The following is a 23,890-nucleotide window of genomic DNA, read 5'->3' on the forward strand; positions in this document are numbered from 1 at the left end:
ACAAACAAAAACAAAACCCAGCAATGTACAGATCTTGGAGTGATACTGACCTGAATTCAAATTCTGATATGCTTATCAGATATATATTTTTGACAAGTTCCTTAACCTCTCAAAGCCTGTATTATCATCTCTAAAGATGGGGACAATAAGGCTTCTTTATAAAGCTTATAAGAGAATTTCATGAAATAACATAGAAAAAATGTCCATTGTCTATTATTTAGCAGACATTTAATAAATGTTACTTTCTTATTTCTATCCCATCTTCCCCCATCACAACATGAAGATCAATCCAATTTCACGTATATCTCAGAAAATATGAGAGAAGACTTGAATGTCCTTAGACACAATACAGAAGGTTAAGGATCTTGCCTCTTACACCTTGAGTAAGGACAGATCTGTGCTGCCCCTTCATTTCAGGTAGATCTGTCTGGAGTGGCCAGAGTGAAAGATATTAGTTTATTTATTCACTAAGTCATTTATTCAACAAATATTGAACCCTGTAAGGTTGAGCTACATGTCTACAGCGGAAGAGCTGTGGACTTTGGACCCAGACTAAATTGGAAATTTGACTCTACTATTTGCCTGCATGTCCTTGAGCAAATAGTTAAAGCTCCTTGATGCTCATTTCCATATCTAAACATTAGCGCTCATAATAATACCTGCCTCCGGGGGTTCTTATGAGGAATAAATGTAATAATATAGGGAAAATACCAGGAATAGAGTAAAAGTAGACCCTAACAGATAGCATTCACTTCCCCCCTATTCTATGCTAGATTTTATTATATCCTGGAAAGCACAGCTACCAGTCAAGAGATAAACACATCTTTCTGGTTTAAAGAGCAAATACATGTGCTTCATCATGTGTACTTCCTCTATTATTTTTGCTTACAGTTTTGTACCTCTCTGCACTTCTGTGTTTCAGCCAGAAATGCTGAGACAACAGTAGGAAAGTGACAGGATCTTCCTCTTGCCTGAATGAGAAATCCTGGCTGCTTTCTGGGAGAAGTTGTTCTTACATTTGCAGTCCAGTTGGTTTAGAGTCTTATATTTTTACATCAACCCAACATTACCTTCCTCTATCTAAAATTCAGTAAAATCCTCCAAACTCTTCATCCCTGGGACTCACATGGTCAGGATTTTTTTTTAATGATGTATCATTAAATGTGACGCTGTGAAATGCAGTGTCTCAGAGTCACAATAAGATTCCTCCGTCATTACTTTAATCCATCTCTCTCTAGAAATGGTTAAAATTTACTTCTCAATGATAGAATTAAATTTGAAAGAAATAATCATGTGAAACATGTCTTCATATACACTGTATAACCAATAATGCTCCATTTGTGAGGGTTATCAGAGAATGAGCTATTCCACGTATGTGAAGTTCAGATAAATGAAGTTTGCAGTTGACCCACTACTATTTCACTCGCCCCAGCTTACTTAAAATGAGTTCTAGAAAGCAGAGAAGAAAATGGAGAAATATGGAGAAGCAGCAAAAGCCCATATTATGAATTCAGAGCAGTGTAGATAGCTTGACTAAAGAAGAACAGGAAGAAGAAGCCACATCCCAGTCCAAGGCAGAAAATGCTGCCAGAGCCCCTGTCCTCCTCCCTACCCTGCTTAGGGCAGACAGTGCAACACTATGGCCTATGGTCATTGGCAGGAGAGGTAGAACTACAGATGGCAAGCTGCAGAGGCCTGGAAAGACAAGCTTTGAAATTAGAAGTATCTTGAGTTGAAATTTTGTGTGGCTTTTTACTCTACTTATTGACCTAAAGCTGAAATATTTGAAAGAATTTGGTTTCAGGGGTCTTTGGGGCTTATTGAGAGCTTTGGGAGCACCTACAGGCCTTTGAAATGTGTCAAGAAGGGTCTCAGAAAAAAAAAGGTAATTCATTAATGGGGCTTGCTCTATGCTCCAGTTTTAAAAGAAAGGGAAGAAAAAAGGGTCTTTACACTGTCTTATGGTTTGTTAAGCCCGCTGTCCAGGGAAGGAAAGGAGATCATAATTCGAGACTACCAGAGCTGTGTATATCTATCAGAATTCACTGTGCTCACCCTAGAAACTGATAAGGGTAAGGAATTCCAACACATTTCATCATTTTAGAGGCAAACTCTATAATTTTACCTCTCTGCTTCCTAGACTAAAAGATAAAAACATAATGTAACCTGATTTTAATGACACGATGATCATTTAAAACTCCCTTTTCTATTTTAAGAGGGGCTTCTAAGACAGTGAGAAACATGATATTCTGTATAAAGCATCCTCAGCCTGTCTGATTTTTATGTTTTTGTTTTGTTTGTTTTTACCTTTGTTCTTAGTCTCAGCTATTATTTCTGGTGACTATGTGTTTCTAAATTTAGAAGTATTTCTCTTTCCTTTCTTATTTTCTTATGATCTGAAAATAATAAAATGATGATATTTATTTGAACTATAACTCAAATAAGAACAAAAAAGGAACTAAGAAAAATCTCTTATAAGCACATTGGCTTTAGGGCTATGTGCTCTCTGTTTTAGTGGCTTTGACGAGAATTTTTTGCTTACTTCTGAGTTCTTGAACATGTTCCAAATAGCTACATTTAAAGATAAATAACCCTTGAATTAAATGCACTAGATAAATATTACGCCACCCTTGCTGATTCCTTTCATTCTCTCACCCCTACATATACTCTAGCAGTAAATCCTACCAGAGTTACCTTGAAAAATATCCAGAGTCCAGCCACTTCAACTGTTACTATTGTAGCCCAAGCTGCCATCATCTCTCACCTGGATTATTGCAATCGCTCCTAACCTATACTATGCTTCTGCCTTTGGCTCCCTTCAGGCTACAGAACACAGCCAGAATAGTCCTATAAAGATGTTATCAGAACATGTTCTTCCTCTGTTCTAACCCCAATGATTTCCTTCTTCACTCAGAGTAAAAGCCAAAGTCTTTACCATGAACTATGAGATCCTCCATGATTTCACCTTCTATGATTTTTTCTCATTCAATCCTTTCCAACCAAACCTAGCCTCCATTACTTGTTTTTAAACACCAATGGAACCATCTCTCTGGGCACTGGCTATTTCTTCTGCCTGGAATACACTTTTCCCAAATATCCATATGACCTTCTCCCTCACTTCTTTCCCAGATGACATCTTTACACTGAAACCTTCCATGGCCACCGTACCTAAAATTTCAACACATACCCTTCAACAATCCCTATGTTTCTTTCCTACTTAATGTTTTCCCCTTGGCACTTATCATACTACATATTTAACCTACTTACTGTGTTTATTGACAGTTTCCCCCACTAATAGGTGAGCTCTCTGAGGGTTTTTTGTCTGTTTTGTTCTCTTTCAAATCTCAATGCCTAGAACAATGCCTGGTACACATTAGATGCTCAGCCTGTTAAATGGGTAAGGGAGCAATTTTAACCTCTCATTTAAGTTGCAATAAAATTCAATCATCCAATTAATAATTATTCCTTTTTAATATTCAGCTCCTTTCCATTGAGGAATTTTTAATCTTTTGGTGCAATTTGATTCCAGTGTCAGAAAGATCTGGGTTGAATTCAGAGTGCTACTTACTAGTTGTGTGACTTGGGGCAAATTACTTAAATTGACTCAACTCATTTTCTAATCTATAAAACATTAACAGTAATAATAGTACCTGCCTGATGGAGCTGTTGTACAGAGGAAATGAAATAAATGGCCAGGATCTAGAACATAGAAAAGACTTAGCAAATATAATCTATTATTTTCATAAACTTTGAATTTTTCTTAATGTATGTATCCAAATATCAGATTTTTACATTATGGGGACCAAAAAAATTCGAAAACTGAGATAAAATTTTCTTTTTCATGATACCATACTTTGGTTATAAGTAACTTACAAAAGAAGAGAAACTAATTTCTTCACTGTCCTAGGCATTTATTACCATATTCGTCTTCCAAAAAGAAAAACTAAGGTTCAGTATGTTTGGTATCATGATCACATCACATCCTACTAATCGGATACATTTTTCACTAGATTCCCTAGTATCATTTGACCTCAACGTTTTCTTTCACCATCATGCAACCAGTTCCTTTCTTTTCATAAGTCATTCCTTCAATATGGAAGCATCTTTCACCTTATCTTCTATATTCTTTATCTGCAACCCTGGTTGTAAAACTCACTTTCTGCAAAAGTGTTTCTATGATTAAGCCTCTCCCATTCTAATAAACTCTTTATTTGACATCCCTTTAGCATTTGTGCTAAATCTATAATAATTTGCATTAACTTCATGTTTTCAGTGTACCAGACACTGTTCTAAGTACCTTAGACATTATTTTATTTACTCTGTGTAGATTTCTTTATTTATACCCTTTTACAGATGAAGTAACTGAGGCATAGAATGCTGAAGTAACTTGCCCAAGACACACAGCTAGAAAGTCATGAATCTCTATCCCAACCCAACCACACTAACCCCAAAGCCCACATTTTCATCAGCTAAGCACTTTGTGTACTATCTTCTTCAACATAAGATTTTTCATAATAAGGCTCACGTCAGCTCATGTATCAACGTTATGTAGGGTTTCTTCAACTAGACTGTAACACATTTTTTTTTTTTTTGCGGTACACGGGCCTCTCACTGTTGTGGCCTCTCCCATTGAGGAGCACAGTCTCTGGACGCGCAGGCTCAGCGGCCGTGGCTCACGGGCCCAGCCGCTCCACGGCATGTGGGATCTTTCCAGACCAGGGCACGAACCCATGTCCCCTGCATCGACAGGCAGACTCTCAACCACTGCGCCACCAGGGAAGCCCTAGACTGTAACACTTTTGAAGAAAAGGAGCTTGAGTGTCTTTCTTTACCATCATTAAATTTAATATGTAGTCTGTTCATAGTGAGCCTTTAATAAATGCTCTTTAACAAACTCAGCAGTTAAGTAACTAGCACAAGACATGCTTCCTGCCTTGCTTTCCAATTATCTACGCAAGAAGCTTCTCCTGGGTAGGGTAAAAACAAAACACCATTTCTACTGTAAAACTAACTTTATGTCATCTTGTAGGGTCAATGTGTGTAGACATGAAGTCACTGTATTGGTTTGTGGTCAACTCTCTCATTCTTCCAAAAGTTCTTCTGACGTGGCTTATAATGGGTATCAACTGGCAGATAATAATCCAGAAAAATACAAATGAATCACCATTTTTAACATACAAAGCAAGTGGGTGTGTTACTTGACAATCTACCAAGAACTACTGTACCCATTACACATATTTCTGTCACAAATTCCTTTGTTTGTAAAGGACTAATGACAAATTTGTTCATCATCAGAGTTTCCAAGTATGTGACTTTGGAATCCACCATGCAAGAAAGGAAAGTGGGGCAGAAAATGAGCTCAACCTGACTCCAATAAGTATATATGAAACATACTATGTGAGAAATTACTATAAAATATAAACTCTTTACATGGAAGGCATTTTAACATATATTTTTTAAATGTCTATCAAAAAGTTTACATCAAACATGGCAAGAGATTAATTTGTATGTTATATAAGAGTTTCATAATATATGCTCAGCGATATATATATAAAACACAAATTGATAAGAATATCAATTTCCTTGTGGCTAATAAGCAAATACATGAACAATTTACATAAAGTAGAAGTATAGTTAGAAAATAAATACAGGAGGAAAATATTTCACCTTGATAATGATCAAAGAAATATAAATCAAAACCCCAAGTTATCATCACAAGAAAAAAAATACATTGTAACCATGTATGGTGACAGATAACTAGACTTATTGCAGGGATTATTTCACAATATAAACAAATATTGAATCACTATATTGTACACCTGAAACTAGTATAAAGTTATGTGTCAATTATACCTCAAAAAAATGATGAAATATTGCTTTATGCCTATTAAGTTATGGGGAAAAATTAATTAGATGAACAAATTCTGGCAAGTGAACTGGTATACATAAATTACTGATAACATATAAACTTGGATAATTCAGCAATACTTAACAAGAGTCATAAAAGAATGCATACTTTTAACTAGGAATCCTATTCTGGTAAATTATACTAAGAAAATAATTAAAATATAAATTATTAAAATATTTATGGTGAAAAATTAGAAACAATCAAAAGTCAAAAAGTAGGAGTCTTGGGACTTCCCTGGTGGCGGAGTGGTTAAGAATCCGCCTGCCAATGCAGGGGACACGTGTTCGAGCCCGGGTCCAGGAAGATCCCACATGCCACAGAGCAACTAAGCCCGATGCCACAACTACTGAAGTCAATGCACCTAGAGCCCATGCTCCGCAACAAGAGAATTCACCACAATGAGAAGCCCGTGGACCACAAAGAAGAGTAGCCCCCGCCCACCACAACTAGAGAGAGGCCACGTGTAGCAATGAAGACCCAATGCAGCCAAAAATAAATAAATAAATAAATACATTTAAAAAAAGGAGTCTTAAGCACCAATTTGAGAAGCTATTACCCAAGCAACTTAAAATACAGTATTTATACCTACATATTAATATAAAGCATAAAGCCCAATACAAAATTATACTTACACTACAATCATAACTATGATAAATATGAATTTAACATGAATAAGTACTGTAAGAGAAAAAAATAAAAACAGCTGGTAAGGTAGTAAAATTCTGTCTAATTTGTTTCTCTTTTTTATTTATACAATCATTATCATAATCACCTTATTTTTCTGGTTATTGTTCTTAATTATGAAACAAACAGAATCCAACAAAAATACTATTTTCTAATATTTTCTGCAGTTTTCAAAACAACTTTGACTATTAGCAAGCAAAAATAATTCAAATTTGACTCCTATGCTGTAGAACTATATGGTAATAATGTATCAATAGATTTCACAAAAATTTATTATCCAAATTTTGTAAAAGTTAAAAATCAGTTATAAACATTAGCCTAAACCAGCATGACAATGAGCCTTATAAAACACTAAGCACTAGCAATCAATATGGGTGGCCTAGCAGTCAGGAGCATGGTCTTTGGAGATTGACTCCAGTCATGCTACTTATTAACTCTGAAGGACATAGTATCTTTTCTAAAGTCCAGTTTTCACAGTACTTATCTCATGAGGTGATTAATGAAGATGATTTAAGATAAGGAATATAAAGCACAGCGCCTAGTGCATGGTAAATGGTGGTTGATAAAAATAAGCTATTCATATAATAATTTTTTATTTTTTTAACTTTTTATTTTACATTGGAGCATAGTTGATTAACAATGTTGTGTTAGTTTGGGGTGTACAGAAAACTGATTCAGTTACACATATACATGTACCTATTCTTTTTCAAATTCTTTTCCCATTTATGTTGTTACATAATATTGAGCAGAATTCCCTGTGCTATACAGTAGGTCCTTGTCGGCCATCCATTCTACATATAGCAGTGTGTACATGTAAAATAAGCTATTAATATTATATACTGTAGACTTTAGTGTAAGATCCATAAACCCTTTATTATTGCTTTTATTATTCAACATACAAAATCAGTTTTAAAAATTGGCCTTCCCTGACGTGATAATACCCTCTGCCCTTGTTTCCTTCCACTAAAGTCTAATGCCTGACACTCCATCAGATTCTTTCCCTGGAACACTTAATATTTGACAGTTCACTCAGTCACCAGCTATTGACTGAGCATATTATCAAAGCTTATCCTTCTTTCAAGGCTCAGCATGAATCTATTCTCCTCATACCTGACCCCAAAGTCCCAAAGTATTTCTCCAACCTCAAAAATTTTATAGCAATCTTCTACAGCAGGGTTTCCCAACCTCACCACTGTTGACATTTGGGGCTTGATAAACTTTTTTGGTCAGGTGGAGGGGCCTATGCTGTGCATTGTAGGATATTTAGCAGCATCTCTGGCCTCTACTCACTAGATGCCAATAGCAAATCCCTCCTTCCCCATTCCCTGCTACAAATTGTGACAACCAAAAATACCCCCTGACCCCCTAGACATTTCCCTGAGGGGTAAAATCATCCCTGACTGAGAATCACTGTTCTGTAGCATTCTTATTTTAGCAGTTAATCCATGTGAGGCTATGCTTTTTGATATTATGTGTGCTTTTTAACTAAATTATTGTTGGTTTGTTATATGTTTTATTAACTATTTTTGTGTATCTCTCTTCTTTGATTAAATACCTGATAAATTCCTTACAGACAGGTGTGTTGTACTTCTCTGTATTTGAAATGATTGGTCCATGTCATCTGCCATGGATGATTGATTCATTTTAGCATAGTGCATAAGAAGCAGGTGTCCACATTCTGGTTTCACCACTTATTTGATTGTCACTTCGGGCAATTCATCTCTCTATAGATCAGTTTCATCATATATAGAAAGGGGAGAAGAGTATCTTCTTCATAAAGTTCTTATGAGAATTAAATAAATTAATACATGTAAAACTCTAAAATAATGCCTTCTCATGGTAAATACTATCCAAATATTACCTATTATAATGTGCATAGAACCAAAAGGTGCAACATAGTAGAATGGATGATTTCTGTTCTCACAGGAATGTTTTATATGGTTGAAAAGACATGAAAACCATACCCAAAATTTAGAGGCCCACATGCAAAGTAAAATGTGAAGTGTATACAACAAACAGTCACCATGTAGTGTACGAACAACTGACAAGTGACTGACAATTATTTGGAATTCAGGGAAGAGAAAATCACAGAGGAATGGAATGGTGGGGGAAGGAGTCACAGAAGAGGTAAAATTTGAGTAGAACTTTAAAAACAAGTTGTGAAGAGATGAGAAAAGAGTCTCGGCAGAGAGGAAGTTTCATCCAAAACGCAGGAAGAGAAAAACCAGGGCATAACTGGAAAGAATGACTAAATAATTCTGGCTAGAGTAGAAGGTTGAAAGGACAATATGTAAAAACAAAGCAAAAATCAAAGTTCATATTTTGTCACATGGAATCAACATACAAAATCATTTCTATACATTTTAGTTAATTGTTACAGTTCCCACTGGTGGCTGGAACAGCCACACCAAGGCCCACAGTTCAATATGAAGCATATTTTCAGCATATATGTTTCTTTACTTCAAGAAGAAGAATAACTCATGGTCGTTGAACATTTTCTCCATATCAGAGAGCATGCTAAGCACTATATCCTATTTTAGTATTCTGTTCAGTATTCTATTTAAATTAAATGAAATTAATGCTGTCCTACGGTAGACCACACTTCACAGATGAAATTACTATATGAAAATATTATATATATTCGAGTTGAGTAGCTCACCCAGTGTCGCATGATCAGTGTGACAGAGGGGATTTAAACAGCTGTGCTCTCAGCTACTATAATTATAATTATTAACATTGTCCACAGGGTCTTCTTTCTCTAGATTTTTCTTTATCACTTTTTCTGTGGCATGTGTCCCCTCAGGTGTTCAGATTTTCTGTTATTCTGAGGTTTTTTATTTTTGCTGGACACAGAATTTTTTAAATTGGGACTCTGGTTGTTCTTTATATAGGTACTGTCTTGACCAACATTACATACTTTCCATCAGCTGTAGTTACTTCCTTAAAACCTATAATCACTATCAGAAATGCATTCATATACTCATAATAATTGCCAGATTTTTTGTAATTAAAACATTTTGCATAGCATATATTAGGAATATTTACTAACTTTCCCAGTAACGTAAGCCAAAAATAAAAAACTGTACTGGATACAAAATGAGACTAACTTCAACTGATTACAACAATCATTATTATTATACCCATGTGTCTCACATAAAGTGGGAGATATGATTGGAAGGTGAATTAAAATGTTAATTTGACTGTCTAGTTACAGAGGGTGGATTTTACATTATAGCCTTAGGGATACTTTAAATGTTTTTGAGTGTGGCAGTGAAATGCTGAAACCAATATTTTAGGAAGATAAATTTGGTGTTGGTATGCAGGAAACTGAAGGAAAAAGAAACTAATGGGCAAACATCTAGAAGACAACAACCCCAGGACTGAGTATGAAGGATGTTTTAAAAAGGTAAAAGCAACATTACTTATGATGTATTGGATATTTGGCTTAAGAGTAAGGCAGAACATGTGAGTGCTACCAAAATTATGATCATGCTCATAAACCATAAAAGACACGTACACACACACACACATTTCCCTGTTTAGCTGTCAACTAGGAAACTTAATCCCATAGATTTAGCATCAACTTCCATGAAGAGGAAATGCCTTCCATCAGGTCCCTCCTCTACATCCTTGGAGCTCATGGACCTAACCACCAAAACTTCTCCTATAACACACGAACACACACTATGTCTTCATGGTCACATGTTTCATGTAGTTTCTCCTACACAAAGGACAATCAACCTATTTATTAAGCACCCACTGTATGGCAGCTGTTGTGTCTTGATCGTTTCACCAAATCTTCAAAATAAGCCTATGGTAGGTAGTAAATGATTATTCTTATATTACAGAGGAAGAAAGTGGAGCTCAGAGAGATTAATGGACTTGATCAAGCACCACAGCTGGAGTAAAGACAGCGAGAGAGAGACGAGAGACCAAAAATAATACTTATCATTTCATTAACATTTTGTTATTTACAAAACATATTCACAATCTTTATTTCCTTGCCCCCTAAAATAATTCTCTTATCAATGAGAAATGGAGTTTTTCAGGGACAGCTTCTTAGATAACACTATTTGAAGCTGTAAGGCCTAACTTATGTATGAAGAAATCTTTCTCCTAAAATACCAGCTTCCTAAATGTTCCCTGTAATTTGCAAGATCTCTACTTCCCTAAGGAGTATACTTACTCATCCCTTCTCAAGAAACTAATCTTAAATGTTTATCCCTACCACATCTGAAATCATACCTTTGGAAAGACAAAGAGGGGCAGAGAAATAACAAAAGCAGCTAAAGTTCAATCCATATCTAAGACATGCTTATTTGTTCACAGAGAAAACTCCATTCATGTTGATGTTGGCCTTTTAAGTGACATGAATATGACTTACTAACCTGGCTTGATACTAAATGCCTGAAAATTGTTCTATCTAAAGAGTGAACTGAGAGTAGTGCCCGTGGACTTGATTGGTTCATGGAGAATGTCCTGATTTATGTCTCCCTCCTCCCAAAGAATATGCACTAAAAGTTTACCTGAGGTGATTATTTCAGCAGGTCCAACTGAAATTTCTTGCAAAAGTTTGGCTATCTCTAGTCTATAATCTTCAGATACGAAAATATCTAGGAAATTCTGAGGAAAAAATCATAACATATTCATTATCCATCTAATATTTTCATCCTCGCTTCTAAACCCAGAAAGTTATTTTAGTGTTTCCTTCTAGATTGTGTGTATGTTGGGAGAAGGGAGGAGCGTTACTTTCACCACAACAAACATGAAAGTGAGAATGCTAGCACTTGGTCACTAACTTTACCTGAAGATAAAAACCTGCACAAAACAAATAAGGGTTTATTTTGCCCCTATTTTGCATATATTTCCCCCAGCTCACCAAAACCATTGTCTTCAGAGTTTATGTTTATTATTCCTTCAGTGTCTTCTCTGCAATCAAGTTCTCTGAATAAATACAGGGGTTGAGTTACAATTAAAAATAATGAGACTCTACTGGGCCAATGTCCTTGCATGAAATAAAAGGGTGTGGGCTAATTGCAGGAGCAGAGTTGTGATTTTTTTCCCCCCATTTAGCTTTACTTTGATTGGTGGATTGGCACTTTAAATAAAGGTTTCAGGTCTTCCCTGAATGAGGGATACAGAGTGAGTCTCAGGCACAGTGCAGAAAAAAATTTTAATCTTCTTTTCTTAGAACTATCTTGGTTGGCATCACCAGGCCCTGAGAGCACAGTGCATGCCAGCATTGAAGGTAAAATGTGATTTTATGATTTCCATGTGATTCCTGTTCTTTTTTCCTATCTCCAGGCAGCTTTTATAAAGAGGATTTATCTTCATTTGTCACCAGAAGCTGAATAATAGCTTATTGTGAAACATTATTAGCATGTTCCAGAGGAGACCTGCCTAATACCCTTTCAGCTAAGGACAAAAAGACTTACCTATAGACTTTTTTTACTATTTATGATTGTTAGTGACAGTACCTAATTTGGAAAAGTATTAGAAGTTGAGCAAATCTCTTGACTAGTCAGATTTCTGTTCATGTGAGAGTAAAGTGCCTTCTGGACTTATAGAATAAACTGAAGAGATAATTCATTTTAGAAAGAGGAAAACTCAATTTTGAGACATATTTTCCACTAATATCAAAGGAAATTAAAATATTTAGTTAATTTTTATTTTTAAACGATAATTATTGGCATGGTTTCCTGGCTAACCTAAACATAGAATAGTATACCCTTTATATCTGCATATAAAGGTTTGTTATGAAATGACTGTTGGTTGTATTACATTTAAAATGCATTTCAAAATTTATTCTGGAGGGAAACAAAGTAAAAATTCCTGTGAATCATACTTAATAGACCAACATTTCACATAGTGGAACATTTCACATTTAAAATTTTAATGAATTTAATTTAATTCATTTAATTCATTTTCATTTATGAAATGAAATTAAATATTCATGGAAGTGTTCCCACATGTTCATTTAGGTGGTAGCTCTGTAAAAAAAAAAAGTACTTAGAAATTTTTTAATTGCTCATCAATTCATTCCAAAAACTAATAAATAAAAATCAGTTGTTTAGCAACATTTATCTGTTTTGGTTTTGTTTTATTTTGTTTTGAACCTAGTCGTTTTGGAAGAGCAAAGAGCTCATGGAAATATTGTCTTTTAGCCATTCTGAAATAAAAATTCATCCGATTTGATTCTCCAATGCAACTCTGTTTCAGATCCCACTTTTCAAAATGAAGGACATGATACTGATCCTGTGCCTCCTGAAAATGAGTTCTGCAGTGCCGGTAAGTCAGTCTTCTAGAGGGTACCCTAGTAGAGACATTGCCAGACACCAAACAACACTGAAGGAAGTGGCTGAGTGTCCATAATTGGACTCATTGGGATTAATCCAGTGGTATCTTCCTACTGAGTCAAAAGTCAGGTGCCCAGATGTCAGCCCTTATAATCCAAAAGCAGTAAGCCAAATATAAAATTTTGTTATACAGAAAGATATTTTAAATTTTCCAAAGACAACTTCTACATCTTATTCCATTCACTCAAAGTTAAAAGATGTATGTGGTCTCCAACAATGTCACAGCACAAATTTATTATCAATTACCTGCAACCATTATGAAATCAAAATGGAAAGAGGAAATTTCTCCAAAAAAGTAAAGTAAGTTTTCTTCTTCATTTTTAAAAGAACAACATTAGCCAAATTACTATGGTTACAAAACTGAGCTAAATAATTCCATTTGAAGCTAGTAATTAACCAACAAATTTGTCTTATAGGGAGATACTGTGTGACTAAGCACTGAAGTTTCTTAAATTAAAACATGCCATGCAATGGGCTACTTGTATGTTACAGTCCTGCACCTGGTACATTCCATCATATATTGAGATGATTTCATATGAATACAATCCTTTGAGCACTGAACTACTCCAGCCAATATCATGTGATTCTGTTTACACGAAGACATTATTCAGTTGCTTCATGCATTTGACAAATATTGACCGAGCACCTGCAGTGTATCCAGCCATGTGCTGGCATTGGAGATGTGAAATTAAATGTGACGTGGTCTCTTGTCTTGAGGAGCTCATAGGTGGTCTTAAATGAACTTTAAATAGTTAAGTTCCTTGAGACAAAGGAGTAGACATTTGAGCTTCTTAAAGTTAAAACATTTCAAAAAAGGGGGATGAAAACTGACTGCTAGGATGAAAACCTCCATTTTACAGATAAAAAGAGTTTCTTTTACATTACTCAACATGAATTTTAAATGAAAGAAAAATTAAAGCTGCCACCTTAGCTTACCTTTGTATGATACTGACATTGGGGTCACCTCAGCCATCCACCATCAGTCTAACACCTTAACACTCTTGGAACTTACAATGGTCCACACCTGTGTCAGTCAGGTCCACTCTGAGCAAGAGGACAATGGCTTAAGATTGCCAACTGCCAAATCAGATGTTCTTCTCCTTTTACTTCCCCCTGGGAAAGATATCCTCTGTCTATCTGCATTCATGTAGATATTGCTCATTAATTCATGACTTCGACCAAATAGAAGCAAAGTGTACTTTGTCCTGTAGTTGAATCTATCCCAGTTACCTTACTTTTGTACTGGCTAATAGGAGGAAAGAAGGCTCTACTCTCACATCCCCTCAAATTCCAAACAATTTTCTCACCACACACATACACATATCACTCTTTTTGTCTACAAAGGTAACCTCTTTCTCTACTTGGAGTATTTGCTACACATTTATAACTCCTTCCCTTCTATCCACTTGCAAAACTGCATTATTTGAAGAAATTTGCACCATGACCCAGAAGGTGGGATTTTACCTGTATAAAAATGTAGGACGTGGAGACAAATAACATATGCTCAGAAAAATATTCCTGAACTTCCTCACAAAGGAAAAATAATCCCAATACATTTCGTGAAGACTCCAAAAATACCTGTGGTTTAAATGAAGGAAGTAAGGCATTAAAACCCCTTGACCCTAGATGTAAGAATATCCAAAGAACAAAAACCGCTTAAAATCCAATTTACTCTAATTGTTACTCTTCTCTTCCATTCTCTGGTTTTTTTCCCCCACTTGTATTCATGCATATTAATAAGGATTGGCTTAGAAAGGAAAATATCTTACAGTTTAAAAACCTAGCTGTAAATATAGCTATATTTTTTTAACAACTTTTAAATGAACACAGTAAGTATAATAGTACTTGGTACTAGAATACCTTTTATTTCAGAAAAAATGCCTTTTATATGATCCCAAAAATATAAACACAGATCAACAGGTTTATACATAATCTTTCACAATAAAAATAAAAACAAAAAAAGAAGAAAAAACATTTAAAAATAATAATCTTTCACTAAAGATGATGGAGGATTTGTTGAAGCCCTTTGAATGGGAGGCAAGTTAGGTTTTACACATGGTTTTGCCGAATGCCATGATCCCACACCACGTTCCACAAACCAGGTATGTAGATTTGTCAAACACACAAGAAAACTGAGTTCGAGTTTGTTCCCTTTGCTTTTCTATGTGATAATATTTAAGTTGAGTTATTAGTTTTCTATTTTGTTTCTTTTACTTCTCATCTGTTTTCAACATAACTTTCAAACTAAATCAAATTTTGCTTTTAAAGCAATATAGCATTAAGATGTAGATAAAGGGTAGATGATTCATGTGGGAGCAAACTTATTAAATATTAGGAATTCCCTGGCGGTCCAGTGGTTAGGATTCCATGCTTTCACTGCCAAGGGCCTGGCTTCAGTCCCTGGTCAGGGAACTAGGATCCCACAAGCCGTGCGGTGCAGCCAAAAAAATAAATTTTAATATTATGTTAATACTCCAAACAATTTAAGTTCTTCTTCATTCTACCCAAAAGCTCAAGTCATTTGGGTAATAAACCAATATTAGCTGGCCCTTATGTGTATGTGTGGCTTTCTATTTTCAGTGTGTAATGAAGTTTCTCATCAAAGAAAATTCAAAATTATTTTTATTTCCATTTAGGTGTTTCCTCAGCAACCTGGGACACCAGGCATGGCTAGTTTGAGCCTTGAGGTATGTATTGTTAGAGTATTTACATATAATCCTTACATTGGTATGTTCTTCATAAGAGAAATACATGGGCTGTTTCTCAGTTTTCCTGGCCAGAAGTCAGTGGCTGTCCTCCTGCGCAGTTCTAGAGAAGTTTATGACATTTATTAGAGCCTCATCTTATAATTTTACTGCAATTTTAAATTTTCAGTTGTTTTGGTCTTTAGAACATCATCTGTGTGTGATCAAAGCAGTACTAATATTTAATACCTAATACATATATATACATTAATTGAAACACATTATTCTGAAGTCACAAATGGCTTATACTTAGTTCCTTCTCCATATAGCATATGATAAAGTTCCCATGAGGAAAGTTTATCTTACAAAATGTAATTGTTTATGAGGACTGTAAATAGCATTAACACTGTACTATAGTGCCTCCTGCACAGCCTCTGTCTGTCTTATTGCAGTTCTTATACCTAACATATACTCTGTCTAGAAAACCCCAGCAAAATAGAAATGTTTCAGATATCAGTAAAAAATATAAACAGTTATGAATAGAAAAATATTTATGAGATTACAAATTTTTCACAAGGCCTTGCAAAATTTATTTATATCATGACAGTCTGAGGGCAATCGATACTTTGTGCTAGAAGCTTATTTCAAAATGAAGCTAATTTCACTGAGTTTTGGTTTTTTTTTCTTACTTTCTAGCTTAAACTTAACGCAAAGCACTCTAAACCTCTTCCCAGGAAAAATGAAATTGACTTTCTGTTGCATTGGCAGCATTCTTGACCATCTATCTAGATACTTACCATTTTCCCCAGTGTTTTTTATATTTATTATTTTGAGAACTTTTACTTGGGAAGGAGGTAGGGTTGTTTTGTTTTAATGTGCTTGGTTTGTTTGCCTGTTTTTTCAAATTCCTCTTCGGGCTGGATTTATAAAAGGCAAAGTAAGTTAAATGGGGGAAAAAAGAGTCAATGAGACAATGTCCTCGTGATTATACTGATATTTCAATTCAATGAACTATTTTCCCATGTTTCAATATGACCTCCACTTAAATGATATTTTCTCTCTTTTAATTAATGATGAAAAGCAAGCTCACTATTTTAATAGCAATGATAACAACAATGGCAGAATCACATTTAACATTTCTACTTTTTAGTGATGATTTGTGTCTCTTATTTTATTCAAATTGACCCACCCCAAACTTTGTGCTAATACTACCATATGGCGAAAATCAATTGTGTCATACACAAAAGGAACATATGTGAAAAACACTAACCCACATTTTTTTTTCCTTGATAGACAATGAGACAGTTGGGAAGTTTGCAGGGATTAAACATGCTTTCTCAGGTAACCTTATTTTCAAATAATTCTTATTGCAAATATTCATGGTGTTGGTGGTAGTGATATTAGCAGCAGCACTGTAATTCATAAAATTTGTTTGTGAATAAACAATATCCTAAATACTGAAAAAGCAAATGAGTAATTGAGATAACCTAAAACAAAATAAGCACCTAGGATGGGATGGTAGGAGAAAATAAAAATAATGTTGAATTTTCTTTAGTAAGAAAAAAGTTCCTTTTTGTATTATTAATTTTATTATGCAGCCCAAAATATGAATGCTTAAAAAAGCAAAATCTCAAAGAAGTTTATGGGAATATGTCAGATTGGCTCAGAATAAAAAGCAAGTCTATTGGAAGACTTAACCTAGCCACATTAAATTAACCAATAACACTCTAATTTTTGCTATTTCTACACTTTTTTTGGATTTTTTAGAAAATGGAAACCAAGTTTAAGAAAGCACTGAAATATAAGCATACTTTTTTCTCCATGTCTTTAGTATTCAAGATTTGGCTTTGGGAAATCATTTAATTCTTTGTGGATGCATGGTCTCCTCCCACCACATTCCTCTTTCCCGTGGATGAGACCAAGGGAACATGAAACTCAACAGGTAAGTTAATTGCATCAATGTGTCTGAAACTTCAAGCTTTAAAATATTCTCCTGCTTGCCTTCTCTAAGTTGTCATATAGTAACCATAGACAGGTAACAGTAATGAATAAAAAATTTTCCAAATAACAATAAATCAAAACCTATAACTGTTTTTAGTACTTAGGAAAATTTAAAATAAAATGGTCCAAATTTTCAACCCATTTGTATATTTACTTCAAATAGGAAGATATGGCTTCCAAAACATAGATACCTATGTTAAAGATATGAACAATAAATAAACTAGCCTGAAAATGAAAGCAGGCTATATCCTGGAAAATTCTGATTTCAGTCAAGATTCCTTAAATAATTACTAAAAGACACATTTAAAATGATGCCAAACATTCCTAGTTAAAACATCATAGGGCTTCCCTGGTGGCGCAGTGGTTGGGAGTCTGCCTGCCGATGCAGGGGACACATGTTCGTGCGCCAGTCCGGGAAGATCCCCACATGCCGTGGAGCAGCTGGGCCCGTGAGCCATGGCCGCTGAGCCTGCGCGTCCGGAGCCTGTGCTCCGCAACGGGAGAGGCCACAGCAGTGAAAGGCCCACGTACTAGAAAAAAAAAAATCATAAACCCTAAGCAATTAATAAATACATCAATCAGTTAATCATTATTTATTAGATACCTAACAAATACATAAACCAAATGGTAGATTGGAAATGAAAGTGAAGGTGTTTAAGAATGCCTTCAAAGCTTACAAAATTTCACATCTGATTAGGGGATAAGACAAGACAACATATTACAGGGTGCTAAGTTGTGAGGTATAAGTAATGAATGAGGTACAAGTAATGAAAGCCCAGGAGTTTAGAGATGGGCAATGGTTGAAGAGATGAAGCACAGCCAGATTGTTGTGAGACTTCTTTTTTGTTTACTTTTTGTTTTTTTGTTTTTAAAGCCACATTTAGTGGGACAGTAAATTATGTTAATGGTGATTCTTTCTCCACTTGATTATTTCCAAAATGAACTCATGATGTAAGAATTTGATTGGTATTTTATTTAATTACCCTTTCTCCTTTCATTAACTCAAAAAATATATTATCTAACCTGTGCCAGTCACTTATTAGGACCTATGTTAAGTCCTGGGGCTATAAAGATAAATAAGACATTATCCTCTGTCAGCTGACCAAGGGACAAAGCTTTATCAGGAGTAATTGTAATCCAGTGAGAGAGTGTTAAAATAGAGATACATAGAGGCAGCTGTGGGAACCCAGAGGACGAAACGGCTCAGTCTACCCAGAAGTTCATATAGCTTTCCATCTTCATGCGCAGTCATAGTCCCAAAGGAAGTAGGGGAGGTAAACACCTACCAGACTGCTCCCAAAAACACTGACTTTAAGTGAATCAGTGCTTCCTATGGAACACATCTTCAAGACAAGTCTCCTAGACTCTCTTCCAAGTAGAAAGTTCCTCAAGCCCTTTTGCTTTGTCAGACACCACAGTTCAGTGAGCCATCACTTCCTGACGCTCCTTTCAAATTTCTCTGCAGTATGAATATTCTTTGCCTGTGCATCCCCCACCTCTCCCATCGCAGCCATCCCTGCAGCCTCCACAGCCAGGACAGAAACCTTTCCTCCAGCCCACCGTTGTAACCTCCGTCCAGAACACAGTCCAGAAGGGAATACCTCAGCCTCCGATTTACCCGGGACATCCACCCTTGCAGCAATCAGAGGGGCCAATGATTCAACAGGTGGCACCATCAGAAAAGCCATCAAAGACCGAGGTAATTCCTTTCTCTGAAGTCAGATCTGGATCGTCCATTAACTTAGTGAAAGAAAATCGATTTGCAGAGCACATTTAAATAATCAGAGCTTTGGGCATAATGCACGAAAATACAAATGTTTTCGAGCAATTGACATATCTGGGAGTAGAATATAAATATCCATTCCTGCCCTTTGCCATCTGAGATGGGGCATGGATTCTAAAAGATCCTGTTCCTGTAAAATTGGTTTCTTAGTTACAAAAGATGAAAGCTTTCAGAGGAAATAGGACAGCCCAGAGAATTCCAGGCTTCTTATCATCAGGCTTTTTTCAATGTTGGAAGGACTGAGAAAAGTGATTGATCCCTCAGCATTGCAAATAGTATTTTTGCATTATTATTTCTCTATCTGGTAATAGAGAAGACAATCAAGCGAAAGTATCAGGTAATAATATTGAGAAAAGAGCAATGGACAGAAAAGGAAGGTATCATGTAACTAGTATGCTGCAGGCATTTAACATCCCCACATACCACCTGACTCCAATCCTATGAAGATAGATATTATCATCCTTTTTTAAAAAGACATATTTTAAGAGGTTATAAAATTTTCCCAGTATTACACAAAAATTAAGTGGCACAGCCAGCATTCAAATCAATCTGGCATGCTCTGATTCCAAAATTCATTACTTTCTATTCTGCAAAACAAAGCAAACTCATGACAGACATGCCCCATCTCCTCTCTGTGCACTTGAGTCATGTTAGTAAAGGGCAACTGTAATCTCTTTGGTTGTACCCTCAGAGGCGAAATGAAAGTAAAAACAAGGAAATTCATTTTAGATTGTTTTATCATAATCGTAAATAAGATAAGAACATTTTAAGTTCACTTCGTCTATTTTAATTGTTCAGTAATTTTAATATTTATCTGTAATGCAGTTGCCAGGAATGAATTTTGCTGATCCACAAGATCCATCGGTAAGTACAAATCGCCGTAAGACATTTTCTTGGGAAATACATCTCTATACTTCAAGAAAGGAGAGTAAAAAATTTTAATTGCCCCATTTATCCATAAATATGAAATATAATGGGTTCCTTTGTTTGCTTAAGTATTAAATACTTGTTTATCATAGTAATCCATCTGAAAATAAGTTTCATATAATTTCTAGAAATGGCCGTAATGGGAGGTTTGCCTGTGTTATAGCAAATATGAATTGCTTATTCTCTTTCTACCACTTAAAGATGTTTCCAATAGCCCGTTTGATATCTCTGGGACCAGTGCCACAAAATAAACCACCTCCAGTAAGTTTTTTTAATACCACTTCTCTGTGATTTACTTAAAAGTGTTTCTCTTGGGAAATGCATTTTGTGATGATTATTGTATTTATATTTAGCTTTATCCAGGAATATTTTACATGTCCTATGGAGCAAATCAATTGGTAAGTCTTTATCCTATAAAAAGTATCATTTTAATTAAATGTTTTCTTAAGAGATAATATTATAAAATCTAGGCCTCAAACAATAGATTCCATATTCTCTGAATGCCTAAGTTAGCAACTGAAATGGCAAGGAGGGACACTTCCTATTTGGATAATTCTGGCCAGGCATACAAACACACATACACACACACACACACACACACACACACACACACAGTGGCATTAAAGAAAAGGTCAGTTTTCTATCTTAATTATCCAAATTGGCTACATTTATTTAATAATGACTCATCTCTCCACTTTACCCTGCCTCTGGACACAGTATTAATATTAAGTTTTAAAGAAAGACTAAATGACTTTTAACTTTGTCTTGAGTAGTTACAAAGATAATAGGAGTCAGCTGGCTCATAATATGATGCTGTGTTTCTTTTTGAACAGAACGCTCCTGCCAGATTTGGCATCATGAGCTCAGAAGAAATGGCTGTGAGTAATGTCTTCAAAGTCTTCTTAAAATAGTGCCCAAGGGAGAACAGTCACAGATGACTGGCTGCAAGAGGTGTTGGCCCTGAATATAGCTGAATATACAACATGGGACTCAAGTTGTTCCACTCCAAAACCGAAAGCTTGATTTTGAAGCAGTATGCAAAGATTTCATCACATTTCCCATATAGTCGTTTCTGAGTGATGACCATTCTTGCACATAGGATTTTGCCCCATTTCTTGAATATGAGAACAGGAGAAACCTCTCTTGAAAAGCCACCATTATTGAACAGCAAACGCTTCAAACCAAAAAAGATACACATGGTTCATGAAGTTCCCGTTACTTCTCAGACCACTTAACCCCTCAAAATAACAAATTCAACAAAATTGCAAATCACTTAGACCTCAAAATTGAGAGATCAAAAAGAAACAAAATTAACCAAGTTTAAAATTTGATTATTGTAAAATTCAAAGTACATTAACAATGTAAGTCAAGTGTATTCTTATTCTCTTATCATTATCTATGCATATTACAACTTTAAAATTTGAGATCAATAGACTCACACAACTGGACTTCTTTCCCTCAGAAATTTCTACGTTAAATCTGTTAGAGCACAAAGCAAAACAAAACAAAACCATACTGAATTAACAAATCATTATCAACTACGGATCCTACTCAGTTAATAAATACATGTAAACATGCTATCACTGAAGAAAACTTGAATCTCAACATTATTGAGTGCCTTCTGTGAGTGAGACACATAAAAAGATCTTATGGAGGCAAGATAAATAAGATAAGGTTCCTGATCTCAGGGAGTTCACAGTCTAGTCAGTGGAAAAAATAGATACAGGGCAGAAAATGTGAAAATCACGTGATAAAGGTAGCAGCCCAGGGGTTCACAGTGCCACCCCTGGAGGAGATGATGGGAAAATCTGCGAGTGGAGAGCCAGGAGAATATAAGAGGAAAAAGTACTGACTCTACATAACACCAACGAAATGGGTTGAAAATTCAAGTGTGTTAATTATTATTTTAAAATTTTAATTAATTTATATTTTGCCTCATTCTTAAAAGATTTTTCTGTAGCTTATGAAAAACACAATAAATATAACCAAAAAATTGAAGATAGAATTTAAAATGAGGAAATGAGAATACAGATACGCAAGTTACAAAGCCCTGCACACTTGCTGTAAGAAGCCCAAGATTTGGTCCTGAAATTTTTCACAACAAAGGAAAAAAGGACACATGGTCAGTTCTAGAATTTTAACTGTCCACAGGAAGAAAATATTTCTGTTTCTCCAGAGGGAGGGAGGGAGGGAAGAAGGAAGGAAGTAGAGAAGGAAGGAAGGAAAAATTTTTAAAGCAAAAGAGAAAATATTACATGGGGCTTCATTCATTTTGAGGGATACTGAGAAATGATACTGACAATGTCCTCCAAAACTCTGCTCAACAAACTCAGGAATGCATCAGATTTTGTTTGTCTTATGATGGTATTGCCCTTTTCAACTGCTTATTGTTTTCTTAAAATGAAATTCAAACTACCTTTTGCCTGTACACTTGGTTCTGTCCTACTTCCCTGCTTCTTTCCCTCTTACCCTTCGGCAGGCATTCAAAGGGTCTTCATCTCCCTTTCAAAGAAGTGAGCGTCCCCACCCAGAAAAGTACAGAAGTCAATTTAGTGAGAAATGTGCTTACACAAAGCTGTCAGCCAACTCTCTGTTCCCTATCAGTTTTTTATGGTTTTTCAGTGAATCTGACGGGTATAATGGCATCGCATAGTTAATAATATGTGATAAATGTTTTTTTCCAGGGAGGAGGAGGAGGCCCCATGGCCTATGGAGCCATGTTCCCGGGATTTGGAGGCATGAGGCCCGGCCTTGGAGGGATGCCCCCCAATCCAGCCATGGGCGGGGACTTTACTCTGGAATTTGACTCCCCAGCCGCTGGAACCAAAGGCCCGGAGAAGGGAGAAGGAGGTGCACAAGACCCCCCTGTGCCGGAGGCCAACCCAGCCGATCTGGAAAACCCAGCTCTCCTTTCAGAGCTAGCACCTGGTGCCCTTGGAGGGCTTCTTGCTAATCCTAAAGGCAATATCCCCAACCTAGCAAGAGGCCCTGCAAGGCAGAGCAGGGGACCCCTCAGGGTCACCCCAGCAGCTGCAGACCCACTGATGACCCCTGGATTAGCTGATGTTTATGAGACCTACAGTGCTGATGAGACCACAACTCTGGGTCTCCAGGAAGAAACCACCGTGGATTCCACAGTGACCCCTGACAGTCAGCACACATCGATGCCAGGAAACAAGGCCCAGCAGCCCCAGATTAAGCATGATGCATGGCATTTCCAAGAGCCCTGAGAGCCTTGAGATATCAGCTACTTACTGTATGCACAAGCTTCCCAGCTTTGTCCCAATAGTCTATCTTTTTGTGAAAACACTTATTACCCTCTGCAGCAAAGGCATTAAAAGTGTTAAGCACATACTAATAAATATAAGTGGCTAGAAATACTGTAGGTCCCCTTCTTGCTTTCATTCTCTTATTGAAATAAAATGTGTTGCCTGTCTCTGTGATTTAGAAATACTATTAATAACATCAGAGCAAGTCTAAGGGTCTCTGCATTTGAAAATCACCATTTCTTAGCTGTCTTGACATTATAGAATTTCTCTTACTAGCA

The 23,890-nt window shown here is 36.0% G+C and overlaps 1 protein-coding gene across 1 annotated transcript in view; it reads left to right on the top strand.

The window, feature by feature from the left end:
* The window catches only part of AMBN (ameloblastin), a gene marked incomplete at both ends in the record, with an annotated part of 39,053 nt that extends 15,480 nt beyond the window's left edge, over positions 1-23,573 (top strand). The window contains 10 exons of the mRNA XM_079919824.1: positions 12,812-12,880; positions 15,585-15,635; positions 16,926-16,973; positions 17,464-17,574; positions 19,099-19,332; positions 20,242-20,280; positions 20,545-20,604; positions 20,697-20,741; positions 21,177-21,221; positions 23,028-23,573. Coding sequence (XP_079775950.1) covers positions 12,812-12,880; positions 15,585-15,635; positions 16,926-16,973; positions 17,464-17,574; positions 19,099-19,332; positions 20,242-20,280; positions 20,545-20,604; positions 20,697-20,741; positions 21,177-21,221; positions 23,028-23,573 — 1,248 coding nt within the window. The remainder of the gene's footprint in view (positions 1-12,811; positions 12,881-15,584; positions 15,636-16,925; positions 16,974-17,463; positions 17,575-19,098; positions 19,333-20,241; positions 20,281-20,544; positions 20,605-20,696; positions 20,742-21,176; positions 21,222-23,027) is intronic.
* Between the last annotated feature and the right edge of the window lie 317 nt (positions 23,574-23,890).

Source organism: Stenella coeruleoalba (genome assembly GCF_951394435.1).
Source record: "Stenella coeruleoalba genome assembly, chromosome: 4".
NCBI lineage: Eukaryota > Metazoa > Chordata > Mammalia > Artiodactyla > Delphinidae > Stenella > Stenella coeruleoalba.